The 14,016-nt window shown below is 37.9% G+C and overlaps 1 protein-coding gene across 3 annotated transcripts in view; it reads left to right on the top strand.

The window, feature by feature from the left end:
* WWC3 (WWC family member 3) overlaps positions 1-14,016 on the top strand; it is a 100,578-nt gene that overhangs the window by 25,060 nt on the left and 61,502 nt on the right. For 2 of the 3 annotated variants that reach the window (XM_080551816.1, XM_080551817.1), the window contains exon 2: positions 13,196-13,305. In XM_080551816.1, the coding sequence (XP_080407942.1) occupies positions 13,196-13,305 (110 nt within the window). Of the gene's footprint in view, positions 1-678; positions 1,756-13,195; positions 13,306-14,016 lie in introns of those variants that run through there. The other variant, XM_080551818.1, reaches the window with a different exon arrangement.

Below are 14,016 nucleotides of genomic sequence, written 5' to 3'. Positions count from 1 at the left end.
CCTGAGTTGCTGTAAATGGAAGCATGTTTTTAACACTCCTTCTTTTCCAACACAAATGTAGGAAGCTGGCAAAGTAGCTAATTTCAGTGCTCTAGAAAAGTTTAAAGGGAAATAACTTACGGAAACGGAAGCCTCTATTTTTAACTTTCTCAGTCATGGGAGATGGGGAGGAAGAAGAGGAGGCCATCTACTGTTGAAGTCTCATTAGTATGTTATCATATAAGCTTAATCAAAATTTCCACTGCTTTTTAAGCGAGGAGCTACTTGTTAAGTGTGGATGTTCGGTTATGTGCAAATTTAAGATCAGTGTAGATCTGAGGACATGTGCTGTCTGCTATAATTGTGCCTTATCTCTTGTGGATTTTTTTTCTTTTCCCATTTTATTGTTGTGCTGAAAGTTTATACTCTAAAAACACATGACGTGCTGTTTTTCTCTTCGATTTAGTTTATTATACTAAAAAATATTTTTTTCTAAGAAGTTAAATATTTTTTAATTTGGGGTTTGAGCAGGTTGTCCTTTTTTTTTTTCCTCCTTTATTACCTTACTATTCTTCATAAACACTGCATTATTTGTAATATTTTTTATTCCTGTATTTTAGCAAACGTGCAACAGTGTAGTTATGAGCAATTCCTCATAATACTTCGAAGTACTTTATTGGTCTAGCTTGAAACTTAAATACAATACATTGCATAACTGCTGGTAACCATAGAAGTAATAACATCAAACTTCATAACTTCAACCTCTTGAAAAGTTTCATATGAACATAAATCTCTATAATTGTCTTTTTCTTGAGGATATATTACTAAGTCACTGAATTGATGGGGGAATATATTGCATTAGTTTGCATAGTCAGCATTAAGGAGGACTGTAGAGGCAAGTATATTTGGAGAATCGTAATATCACTGGGATAACTAAATACTGGGAAAACATGGGCTAAGTTTTCCTAAAAGCATGAAAAATGCTGGTTGCCAGGGTGGCAAACCTGGAGTGTGGAAGCAGTTGTAAACAGGTCTTAAAGTGTTAAGAATTTAAGTGTGTTGAGACTTTCCCTCACCCCACTGTCTGTATGAATGTTATGTGTTTGTAGCTTATGCATTTGCATTCGTGACTGCAAGTAGAGAATGTTGAGAATAAAAAGCTTAGAAAGTATATAAACTGACATATCAAGTACAAATAATTTGACAGCTACATATATAATTTTAAAGCAAAGGCAAAGAGTGAGCTGTGAGAAGAAAATGTAGCAAGGCTGCAAATCACTGCAAATGCATTGCTCTTTTCTAGACTGTTACTGGGCTTTAAAGAAGTAATTTTTTAAATTCTTTTTAGAAGGGTGCTGTTGCTCCAATAGTATGAAAGAGCAAAGATGTTAGGGAGATGTAATCTTTTGTTGCATCTCTTGATATATTTGGAAAATAGAAAAACCTATTAAAGGAAAATTTGCTTAAAATGGGACTATTTTCTGACTACCTTTAGTGTCTTAAAGGTAACGGCTAAAAATTTTTTTAATAAAGGTTAAAATATGTTTTGTTGGATCTTTTAAGTAAGTAGGTGAATTGAGAATTCCTGTAACTGTGCTAACATACAGAGTATTCGCTAATGACTTGTCCATCGCCACCTCTAGGCAGCTGACACACCCATATCTGCTTGACTAAGGGTCTCTAACTTCTGGAGGAGTGAAGAAACCTTCAATAATGAGGTGACTGCCGTAGATTACTGCTTGCAAGAAATGGAGTCTGAAACCAAAAGCATCGAAGGTCCTGTCAGCATATTTTCTCTCCAGTTGCTTAGAGCTAAGTTGAACTTGGTAACTCTTCAGAAAAGTTACTGAAACTGTGTCCTTGGATTGTTCTCGTGTCACGTTGGTTGCACTCTCTCCCACTTGCTTTATTAATGGAGTTGAGGTTGAAGAAGCAGTCTGGAAAGCCTGCCTTGTGGATTTGCTGCATAATTTGGGCAGGGTCTGCTGGAGCGCCATGTGATGTCTTTGATGGCCCACGGCTGCCCGCCGAGGGGGGCATGGGCCAAGGGTCTCTGCCCTGGGGACCCTTCTACAGGCAGAGGTGGTGCGTGACAGTGCAGTACCATGTTAGAAGACGTTGTGCAGAAATGGTGCAAGAGCCTGTAAAACTTGCAGGAATGTGGTAGTCAAGTGAGTATGAGAAATGCTGTACGTGGTACTTTTAGAAAACATATAGGACTGTCTTTTTTGAGTGGGCTGGAGGAGGAGCAAAGGTGTTCTCAAAGTTCAAATGAGAAATTCCTGTCTTGAATTTCTAATATTAGCTGGCAGTGTAGAGTTTCAGGGCATGAGGCATTTGTTTACTGTCTTACCTCACAATTTGTTTTCAATAGGATGTATGTGAAGTCATGGTGTGCATAGCGTTTTGGCACTTATCTACACATCACTTTGTTCAGAGACTTGAAAAGAATGGTCTCTTGAATATATATTTTTCCAACCATTGTTTTATACTCAGTCCAGTTGCATTTACTTTTTCCTCCCATTGTTAGTCGCTTTCTGCTTTATTCTCTAGAAACTGTTTGGTAACTTTAAAAATGTGTATTGTCTTTTATAAGTATCATTAAGTGATACTTATTGGTGGAAGTGGTTTTATGAAATTAATTTCGGTACAGTTTAATCGAATATATTCGAAGTATAGTAAGTTTTAGCAAGATTGGGGCTTAAAACATTTTAAAACATCAAATTACTTATTTTTTTCGTAGGAGTGCTGAGCTTCTTTGTGCACATAGACATGACAGATGTCTGGTTTTAATACCATTAAACTTAAATTTACCTCTAGGGGAACACTAGTAGTTAAGCATAGTTTGGCTGCAATATATTCTTCTCTCAGACTACAGAAGTATAAAATGCCTTTAGCATCTTGTTAGTTGGCCTGTTTTCTAGCATGATGGGTTTTCTCAGTGTATGAAAAGGGTTTTCTTTGGTTAATAAGCAGTTGTAGACCACATCAGGATGTAATTGTACGTATACCTCAAGATTCTGCTGCTGACCACTGTGCATCTCCAACTACTCGCCTGCTAGTCAGACCAGAGATTGCTGTTTAACCTAACGAAGATACTCAGTTTTGCTGACTGACTTGTCTTTTGTGTTTGTAAGCTATAATCAGTTCACAAAAGCATTTTACAGCACTGTATTTCTTTATTGAAAAATATTTAAGTTAAGCCTTGTCTCTGTCACTTGACACCTTAATGGTATGTGGACAAATTAGTAAATACGTATTGCATCTTATATGTTTATTTCCAGTCCTAGCTAGTTGGTAAAGAAAGATAAATATAAGGATTTAAGAGGGGAGAGGGGGCCTTCAGCAGGGCACGGCAAACTGTAGCACGTGTACAGAAACTTGAATTACCAGTGGCTGTTATAACATTTTAGAAAAATCTGGTGTCAAAATTCTGAAGAACAGTTTAGCTTAGTAAGGTTAGATTTCGTCTAGTAAGGTTAGATTTAAGGGTAACGAGCTAGTCAGCAATTGCTGGCATAATCTTTTGGATGTAGGATGTGTGGAGTTAGCGAGAGAACATAGTAGATAGGAAGGCAGCTCTGAAGACCTTCCCTGTTTGCTTCTATATTACTCTAGATATAGCCAAGATACCTTAATAATATAGAAATCAAGGAGGCAATGTAACACTGAGCATGTGGTAATCTTTTTATTTTTATTTTTCAATTTAAATTTCAGTTTAAACCAGTATTGCAAGAATCTGCAGGCAGTATTTCACTGCGTGGCAGCATGTAAGGCCATTTTATATATATATAATATTGAAACATCAAGCTTCTTTTGATGCTTTCTCTTCTCTTAACATTGAACTCCATGGGCTTGAATTTGGAGTTTTATGCCCCATTTTTGTTTTCCTTGTCTGCTGGGGACATTCCTTTTCCTGCCCTTTTCGTCATCTTCCTCATTTGATCTTCTTCTGTTATTGTTCAAGTGCAAAGGACTTGTTAGGAGAACTCCCTGGTAGGGTCTGGCAGATGCACCTTTTCATCTTTGCTCAGGTGCCTTCGATTAGGAAGGTACAGGTGTTTCCTCTTCATCTGGTGTTTGCACACAGAAGTTGTGACCAACAGGCAGAAAGAAGGCAACAATTTTATGAGCACGTGCATATGCTTTCACACAAACACATACAGTCCTGTGAATAAGGGTGTAGCAATTCATCACCTCTTCCCGCGGCTCTTCTAGGATGGTTCACTTAACCTGTGGACAGGATTGTGCCCAAGTAAGCTTGTCAGAAATTGGAGTTCTCAAACTGGAAGAGTCATGGCAAAGCTAAGCACACAACCACCAAACAGCATGCTAGACCGAGCTGGAGCTAGGAGTAGGCTTTGATGTGTGCTGAGGGTGTAAAAATTCAGACAGCTGCGTGACTTGCTCTTCTCCAGCAGAAGGTCGCAGAATTGTGGCTGGCAGGATGGAAGAAAAAGAGAGATCTGCAGGGCTGACGTTTACTAATTAGGACCTGAATTACCAATAGCGTGTAGTTGGAAAATACTGTTTTTCACAGAAACTGGAGAAAAAGATATAACGTTGATGCAGTATCAATAAAACTAGAACGTGGCTTTACTTGCCTGCTCTAAAGCTGTGCTGTGTCAGGTCAGGTGCAGTGTTAGGTTAGGCTTTCAACTTGGATACAAATGAAACATTGGATACATACCATTTCAGAAGCTAGTTGCAGAGAAGCTAACCTTGTATCACCGTTGGAACACTTCTAAAATAACTAGAATCTGAAGAGCAGTCACTAACAGAGCCATGACTACTGCTCTGCTGTATTTTTTGCTTTTATCTACTTGCATATCTGAGTATAACCTGTAGTTTAACCCATTGTGTGGATGAAGTTTTACTAAATTTTTACTGAAATAATACTGATTAAATAATACTTTGTGTTTAACAATTCATGTAAATGAGTTATACATAAATACATTCATAAACGCATCTTTACACAAGCATATCTCAAGATCCCCATCGTCCTGGTTATTCTTACACAGCTGTAGGAATTCAGCTTCGTTCTCAGATTCCAAAGTTCCTGATCAAATTTCCCAATTTCCCTTATCTTTCAATCTTGACTTTTGATTGTTATCTCTTCTTTTAAAGGTTTCTCCTGACACATGTCCTTGAGAAGATCTTATAAATATTTAGAGATTTTGAGTAACCATGGCAGCCTTATTAGGATTGGCAAAGGAAAAATTGTAAATATCTTGCATACAATTGTTTCTGGCTAAGAACATACTGAATGCAGAGGTCCAGTTTGTAGAACTGTAGAACTGTAGTTTCTATCAGTTGGTAGAACTGTAGTCTCCCAATTTTCCCCCATAACTGTCTTAACTGCTGCATACTGTCTGGTGGTCTCTTATGGTGTATTACCAGGCTCCGTATGTACTTCTGTTTTCTGGTCTGAGATGTCAAGGCACCTGCTGCTAATCTTAGGTTCTGGCTGCCTGCTTTGTACAGTTGCCCATAACTTAAGGCTTTGTGCATACACAGACGAAACATGTTTTAAAGTGCTCATGGACGGTCTTACTTAACCCACCTGTCCACATTTTTTGTTGTTTATCCTCTGTAAAGACAGCAGATACTAGAAACAAAAGAAGTTTTCTTAAGAGCATTGGCTGTTAACCCAGCTATGATTTTTGGAGGAGGAATTCCACTTGTCTTGATGAAATGCTGGCATATTTTCAGCAAGAATTTATGATAATATTTGTGTCCTGAATTTGGATATGGATCATTGCTGCTGCTGCTAAGATATGGATAGCTGCTTGGAAAACTTGGCTGTGTGGCATATTTCAGTAGTTCCTGAACAGACAGATAAATTATACTGCAACTTCAGTATAGATGCAACTGGAACTCACATTCTTTCTTATGTTTCAACATACTAACCCAGGCTTTCTTTCCTGCTTTGGTTTTTGGAAGTATGATAAAGGATAAAAATAAAAGTATATTATTTATCTGCTGCTTGTTAGTAAATGTTTATTGTTTCTGTAAGAGTGAACAGAAAATAGATTAGGAGTCCTCAGGTGCATTTCTTGTAGATGTCTGAAGTAGGCAATGTAAGCTTCTATTATTTCCTTTTGAAGCTAACGAATTATATAGCTTATCTCCTATTCGTACAGGTAACAGTATTTGCATCACAAAATCTACCTGTTCAGGGTTTTTATGGCTACCTACTATGTTTTGAATTTTATGTAGCATAGAGCATGTTATGTGTGGTGGACATTTTTCATCTAAAATTTGTATAATACCTTGCCTGACAGAAAAGTGCTAATGAGATTAAAAAAATAAAAAGTGAGGGGGTTGCCTACCACAAAAAAAAGTGAATTCTTTTTGGTTTTGAGTCAGTTGGTTCAATGTAGTGCATAACACAGGACACGATACGAAGAAATGCTTTCAGAAACAAAGTATTCCTTTCAGGTTTAAGGTGCCAAAATAGAGTACAAGGGCAGTCTGGTCATTGCATTGCACTTTTATAGCACTATTTCATTTTTTTCCCTTTTTTCCTGATTTTTTTTCTTCGGTACAAGGTCAGAAAAGAGGTAGATAGCTGGCTATCACTTATCTTTTCTTCCTGTACTTTTGCAATACATGATATGAAACCAACCAGTGATGATAAGAGAGTGTGGTCCTTGTCACAAAACGTGATCTTTTCAGCAAAACCTCTTGCTTTGCACTTAATTTCATGCGTGAGGTCTGTGGCAGTAAAAGCCTTTTCCTGCAGATCTCCCTTGAGAGGTGATGCCTGGGCATGATTGTATGCCACTTGTTGGTCCTGTGGTGCTGTTCCATATAAGCTCAGGTGATTACAAAGTGAGAGCATGGATGGACTGAGGAATAGGGTGGCTGATGAAGTTACCTACCATCTATGCTGCCCTGCTGTACAGACATTAGAGCTGCTTTCTGACCAGTATCTGCAGCGCTGTACTCTATAAGCTGGGATTAGAAGAACCTGCTGCCAATTTGTTTACCATTGCTTGTAAGCGGTGGCAAACCATGGCTTGGGCTTGGGAGGCGATTGACAAATAGCTCAAATGTTTGCAGGAGTGAAGTGCTTGTCAGCTGTCACAGCATAGGTCGTCCAGGTTTGAAATAAAGTGCCTTAAGGGCAGTTAACTTTTTGTATGGAAACAAGTGTTATCTAATAATAAACAGACAATTTTCTCCATGCATAAAGATGTTGATTCATTACTGTAGATGACTAATGCTATCCTCTGTCTTGTTTTGTATCTTGGTGTATACTTTTTTGGCTTATGGTACCGTAAAAATCATTGAATCACATACACTGACTTGACACTATTATCAGTCTTCATGTCCTTACTGTTTTAAAAAAGAACGTAAATTCCTGCAAAATGCAGTGTGGTCTTCAGAGGAATGAATTTCAAGTGTCCTTTAGAAGAATTGGAGGTGCTATTTCCTTGCTCTAGGGTGTTTTATTTTGAGGGGAAGTACGTCCTAGTGATGACTTTGAATACAAGTTACCTTCTTCAGGTCTTTGTCCTGAGCACAGAATTGCATTTGTGCAAGTTTCCACTTGGCTGTCTGTACTGTGGATTTATCTTTCTGAAGGACCGTGTAGATGTTCATAAAGTTACTTTATTCAGAACATGAGATTGAATTAAGTGGTAAAATGAAGATACGGCATTTGTATTGAAGAAAAGTTGCAAGGGGGTTTTATCTTGTATGTATGTTATATATGTTATGTATATTTTCAATATACATAACATTTGGTGAACTTCATTGTGCTTTTGACTAAGCAGTCAGGACGTACTTTGCTCAACCTTGTTTTGAAATCCAGCTTATTTTAAAGATTTGGAAAGGTCACTTGAACTAAAACACTTCAGCAGAGCTGAGGCCGTTAGGCAGGACGGGCAGTGAGGAGAACATGGTGTCTTCTGGAGCACCATAGGACGGGCCACAGGGTTCCTGATGGCACCTGCTAGTGTAACTCGGTAAATGGCTCCGGTTTTGGGCTGTCCAGAGAGCCCCTTGCCTCGTCACCAGTGGGACATGCATGTTCGGGGTACGTGCCCCTAACACTGGGGGGTTTCTCCAGAGGGCCCTGTGGGCTGGGGCTGCGGGAGGCTGTGGGTGGCCTCAGGGCTTCCTTCTCCAGAGAAGTCCTCAGGCCTGGGGCGCCCCGCAGGCCGGGCTGCAGCTGCCAGGGCGAGGTGCCTTCAGGACTGGAGTGTAATTGCTAAAAACTAAACAGCAGCCACCACCCCTGCCCTCCTCCCCATCAGCTGGTCACAGCTTCCCTTGTGAATGTATGTCTGTGGAAAACTGACAACATAAACATCATCTTCCGTTCCTTTTCAGCTTCTTTCTTTTTTTTTTTTTTTTTTTTCCCCTGTGGGACTGGGGGAGATACAAGCTACAGTACAAGGCAAGAGGATTAGTTGAAATTTATAGCAAAGGCTGTAATTTAAATGAGTATTTGAAAAGAGGTAAGAAAAAAAATGTCTGGCAGAAAGCCCTTAAGCATGTGCATGATTTCTCATTTTGCCTTCTCTCTTTCTTGTCTTGTGACTCTTCAGTAATATACTTGATGTAATACTTTATTTTGGATAAAGTATCGCTAGGTGTGTCAGAATGGTTAATTCTTTTCTAGTTATACTGTCGTTTTTAAATTGCATGTCATTTATCAGATCTGTCATATGAATTAATACAGTTTTCTAGCCTGTAATGTGGGTTTGTCAGGCAAGAACACTTATCCCATCAGGCTGTTATTCAAACTGAGATTGGCCTTAAGAGACTGTTCCTCCCAGTTGTTTGTTGAGAAGTATCAAATTTTATTACATGTTTTCTGGCTTTGTTCTTGGACCTGTCCAAAATTGGGAACACAACCAAAAGCACCATTGACGCTTGCTGCTCATCCCTTCTTTCCCCCATCTCCCGTGCAAATGGTGGTTTTGATTCAGAACTTGTTGGTTCATTTTCATAACCTGTGAGTTGTAGCCCTTGGGGTTAGTACGTCCCTTCAGCCCTGGCCCACTTCAGAAGACAAGGTGACCCTGGATGTCATTTAGGCATCTGGGTATTGACTGAGAGACGGCAGCTAGTTTGCTGTGGAGTTCTTACATTGGAAATGCTTTTATCTATTTATTTATTTATTTATGTCCTGGTCAAGATTTTGCAAAAACAGGCTGTTTGTCTTACTTTGGTTTCTCCCAGGGGAATTTTTGCTCGGTTAGGCTTAGTGATCTTGACCAGCTGAGCAGCCAGGGCCTTCTGATGTGGCATAAGGGACATGGGAAGTCTGAGGATCTCGTTGAGTATGTTCTGAGGCTTTGTGTTTGTAGAGATCTAGTTCCATTTCTGGAATCCCCATCAACAAAATTGCTGCCCCATGCTAGCAGTCAAACTGCCTTGTGGAGAGTATGCCTTTTCTTTGAACCCAGGAGTGTGCTGTTATTATTTAAAGGTTGAGTTTTTCTTTGGTTTTGGGGAGCTGAAATTAGATTCTATTAATAAAGTATGTTAAAGCTAAGAACAGTTTTGCAGTAATTTATCTAAAATGGTATTTAGTCATTGCCTATTGCCTTCCTTGCCTTCCTTTCCACCCACTCCCCACCATGAACTGATGGATAGGGGGTATTTCTCTAGCTGTTTTATATTCAGAAAGCTGTAATATTGCATTATGGAAGCATTCTGGATATGTTTAATGGTTAAAGGTATGGGATAAATTGGCAAGGAAGAGGAAAAATGCCTCTTAGTCAGAAACTATTTTACTCAACCGATCAGTTTTATTTTACAGTTTGATTTCTGTATTCTGCTTAGCTTGAAAATTGGTACAGAAAATATTAATGTAAAATTTGGGTATTCAGAAATGCCTTTTACTGCATTCAAGTTCCAGACTTCCACTACTTCTTAAAGAAAGCATTTAATTTGGGTTGAGTTAGAGGTGACAGATCCACAGATCAAGACATTGCTGAAAGATTGTTCTGTCAGCTTAGTTGGCGGTGTTTTGGTGATAGGAGTTTTCTTCTGTGCTTTAGTATCTGCATTTGAAGGGTTTCCAAGACGCAAAATAATGGGTGCCTGATGACTGAAGAGCATCATTGTTTTTGGAAAGGAGAAACATTTAAAGATAATGAAGAATTAGCTAAACAATTTATCTGAATTTATGACTGGCTCTTTGACATATGCAAAATTGGTCCCCATGGACAACGGTCACCTACACCTGGGCTGTACATTTAGTGTCCAAGCCCAGTTAACGTGGAAAGTGGTGCCAGAGAAACTCCGTTTTGGTTGGAAGTTCAGGACCAGCTTATTCATGTTGGCCAGACGTCCTGTGGGAGATGATCACTTGTGACAGAAGAAATGCTTTATTTTATTTGTTTGCTACTGTGAATGGGTGGCAGAATAGTTCAGGGCGGCCCTGCTTAGTTTGTTCTTTAATTAAAGATGGCAGCATTTCTTTTCTGTTATTGTCTGTCTTTATAATACTTGTACCTTGTGTAGAAGCTGAGAAGATGACCTGTCCTATTTAAGCTAATTGACAAAGAAAAAAAAAAAAAAGGAAAGAGGGGAAAGCAGTATTTCCAAAGATACAAAGTTTCAGTAGTTTGCTGCTGCATTTTGTGGCTGACCTCCAATACACATATTTTCATCTATTACATTTTTTTTTTCTATTTTGGAACACCCTGATTTCCCTAGCTTTAAAAAAATAACAATCTTGTCTTCAGAGTTATGCTGGTCAAACAAGAAAGGTGTTTTTTCAATTGACTTAGTTAAACCAGCGCAAAACACAGGGACGACCTTTCAATTCTTATTTTAAACTTTGCACGATTTAACTGATTGATTCACAATTTAGTCACATTCAGACATACGTAGCTTGAATATTCTTCAGGCAATGTTACGTTAAGCTCTGTCTGAAGGAAATTCAAACTGGAACAACTTTGACTATAGTTCAAAATAAGCAACATCAAGTTAATAGCCTTTGTGTCTGAAAGATGGCTTTTTATATGCCCTCTTTCTTGCAAGGTTTCCTTCAAAAGCATTAATTAAACTATTCACACAGGCTTTATAATGTTGGAATGAAAACTGGTTAGACCAGGTGGATTGACATCCTTTGGTCGCCCTTCTCCAGAAAGTGAGCATTGTACTTGTCGTGGAAGTTGGGGCAGTGGTGGGACCGTGGAGAGTGATGAATTAAACTTAGTGTAGTGTGAAGGGTTGGAGTATACCTTGCAGGTTTTATTTAGGAATAAAGGACGAGGGTGTGTTTGTATAACAGGCAAGCATGTCTCATAACTTGTTCCAAAGAAAATCTTGTCTATAGTGTGGTAATTGAGGAACCGGTGTCTAGACTGCTTTGATAAATTGTAAACATGATGTCTTCTGAACAAAACCATGAGAGTTTATGAAAAAATGCTGCATGTTATGTCTTTAATATTAGACTGAACCTTCAGGGAGATCAGAAGTATTTTGACAATATTTGTCCTGCCTGCTAGATCAAATACCGAAAGAATGCATATGGCAACCCACAGTAACATCTTCTTTCTTGAATGCTTTGGATTTACATGATTACATGATGTAAACTATGTATTTGTCAGGAATAGAAAGTCTTTTAAATAGTGGTGCATGAGTTTATGTGCATCTTCATTTTCTTCAGCTGTTTATACATGTTTGAGAATCCTTGTACAGAGCTGATCAAAACTTTACAGTTACAAGCTAATGAGGATATATATACATATACAAACACTTTTATCCTACTACCATTAGTTTAATCTGAAGAATACTAAAATAGTTTTAGGAGACAGGACAGATAAATGTAGCTTTTGTTTGCTGTGTGGTGTTCTATGTATTTTGTTAGCGACTGAGTGGTGCACTTACTTGGACCATTGGAACAGCTCAAATATATCCATGGTATTATTTCCATCATTTGAAGTCTTTACAACTGAATTTGGTTGGTTTTATTTCAGTGTGGGGAAGTGGAGAAGGACTTGTGTTTCAAAGAAGGACATGTTTGAATTCAGACAAAGCTATTGTTTTATTCAGGCTTTATCAAATGAAGTCAAAATATCAATCCCAATGATCCAGTGTATTTATAAATACAGTCCAAAATTTGGTGTCAGGAGACTTTAACTGGATATTATCATATATGAACAGTTTCCATTTCACACCAAATACTACTATGGGCTACTCATATTATGCTGAACTTAAGTCAGTCCCTAAAAGAATGCATGTATTGAATCTCTGCAAAGCTCTCATCATTCTAGGTATTAAAAATGCCTCAACATACAAATGTTGAAGTTGTTGGAACCATATCCCATGTGTAATTGAAATTGTTATATTAATAGCTTTTCTGTAAAGGAATTTTATTGTAGCTTTTAGAGGGAAACATTATCTTTGCGTTTAAGTGATGATTAAAATGTTTCCCAAAGTGTGCTTTGGGAAGTAGACATGATTCAACTGAATGTTGGGGATTTTTAGTTGCATCGCTTGTTTTTCCTATTTTTATTTTCCTTGATGTTCTAGAACAGCATTGCTACATAGTCTTTCTTTAGAATTAATAACCACGTGTTTTCAGTATTCCTGTAAATACCAAAATTATTGTGGTTTTCAGTTACCCACAGGTCTGTCAGGAGTTTGCTCAGGAAGGTGCATGTGTGACATTTTAAACTTTTAGATAGTAGGTGCCCTTAGCTGTTAGTTACTGTTTCTGCTCTGGTGCAGTTCAGAACTGTTTTTAGACATTTGCTTATATCCCCTTCTTTATGTTTTGGGGGAGAGGAAGTGATTTGGATGGGTCTGGACCAAAGGAATATCATTAATAGCTGGAAATGTATAATTGAAAATAAATCAATAGCACTATATAACATTTATTTTTTAAGGACAAACAGTTATACTGCTTTGACACCTTAAAGAGGTTAAAGCCTATAAAGCCTCTAATATTTTTTTAGTAGTGATGAACTCCAGCTTTCACATTTGTGTTCTTTGCAATATGGGAGAAAAACTGGCAGGACTGCATGCCATCATAATTAAATTGTTAAACATAGAAACTTGAAGGTAGAAGCTTGTCTTTCCTGTTTGGGGAGTATCTGTCAGCATATTTAAAAACTGTATGTTTGTAATTATTAGCCCATTCCTAAGCAGTATAACTATTTTGTGGTCTGATCATGGTGGTATCTTCAAATCATATAATAACTGCACCTTTTGTATTTACATGTGTTTATTTTTGTTTTTACAGGATTACAAAGCCATTGACATTTGCTGACTGTGTTGGTGATGAGCTTCCTTTAGGATGGGAAACTGTTTACGATCAACAGATTGGAGTTTATTATATGGACCACATAAATCGTGAGTAGATGTGTGGTTATTTTTAGGAGCACTAGCAAGCTGATGTTAACTGATGGCACTAACTTTGTTTCCGATACCATTTATGCAACTCATGTTACAGTGAGGGAATGCATGCAAGTAATTTCTTGTACTATCTCTTTCGTCATCTTTCAAATGGGGCACAACCCGTCTTCCCTTTGTAAAGAATTTTATAATCGATGATTGAGATATAGTGTATAAAGTTACTTTGTTTTGCTTTGTCAAACTGTGGACTGTTGGTGGTAATTTTGTTGCTTTTTATATTTATCAAGATTTTCATGTTATACTCTTGCATTTCCTAGCTTTCCAGTGATCCATAGTTTACTCTTCTGTCTTAAAAAAAAAAAAAAAAAAGTGTGTTCTGAGAGACAAGTGCTGATTTTTTAATTAGAAGCACTATGAAATACAGTAATTTCATTTGCTCTTAAGCAGTGTAAGTTTTATGCTTTAATATAGTTCAAAGTACTGTCAAGAAAGACAACAGATGACCCTTTGAGAAACTAAGGGAATGATTTCCATAATTTTCTCTTCTGGACTACTGCTGAGCTTTGTATCACCACGGAACTGGCACATCTGCCAGTTCTACTTTTAAAGTAGTATGTCTTAACTTCACAGCTTTGTAGTGCTGCTGCAGTTACTACTCTACTCTCTTGCTATCATTGAGCATCTTACCACCAATGGGCGAATGCTTTC

Source organism: Anser brachyrhynchus (genome assembly GCF_964034855.1).
Source record: "Anser brachyrhynchus genome assembly, chromosome: 1".
Lineage (NCBI taxonomy): Eukaryota > Metazoa > Chordata > Aves > Anseriformes > Anatidae > Anser > Anser brachyrhynchus.
The sequence above is the reverse complement of the archived record's forward strand: the minus strand, read 5'-3'. Positions and strand labels throughout refer to the sequence as shown.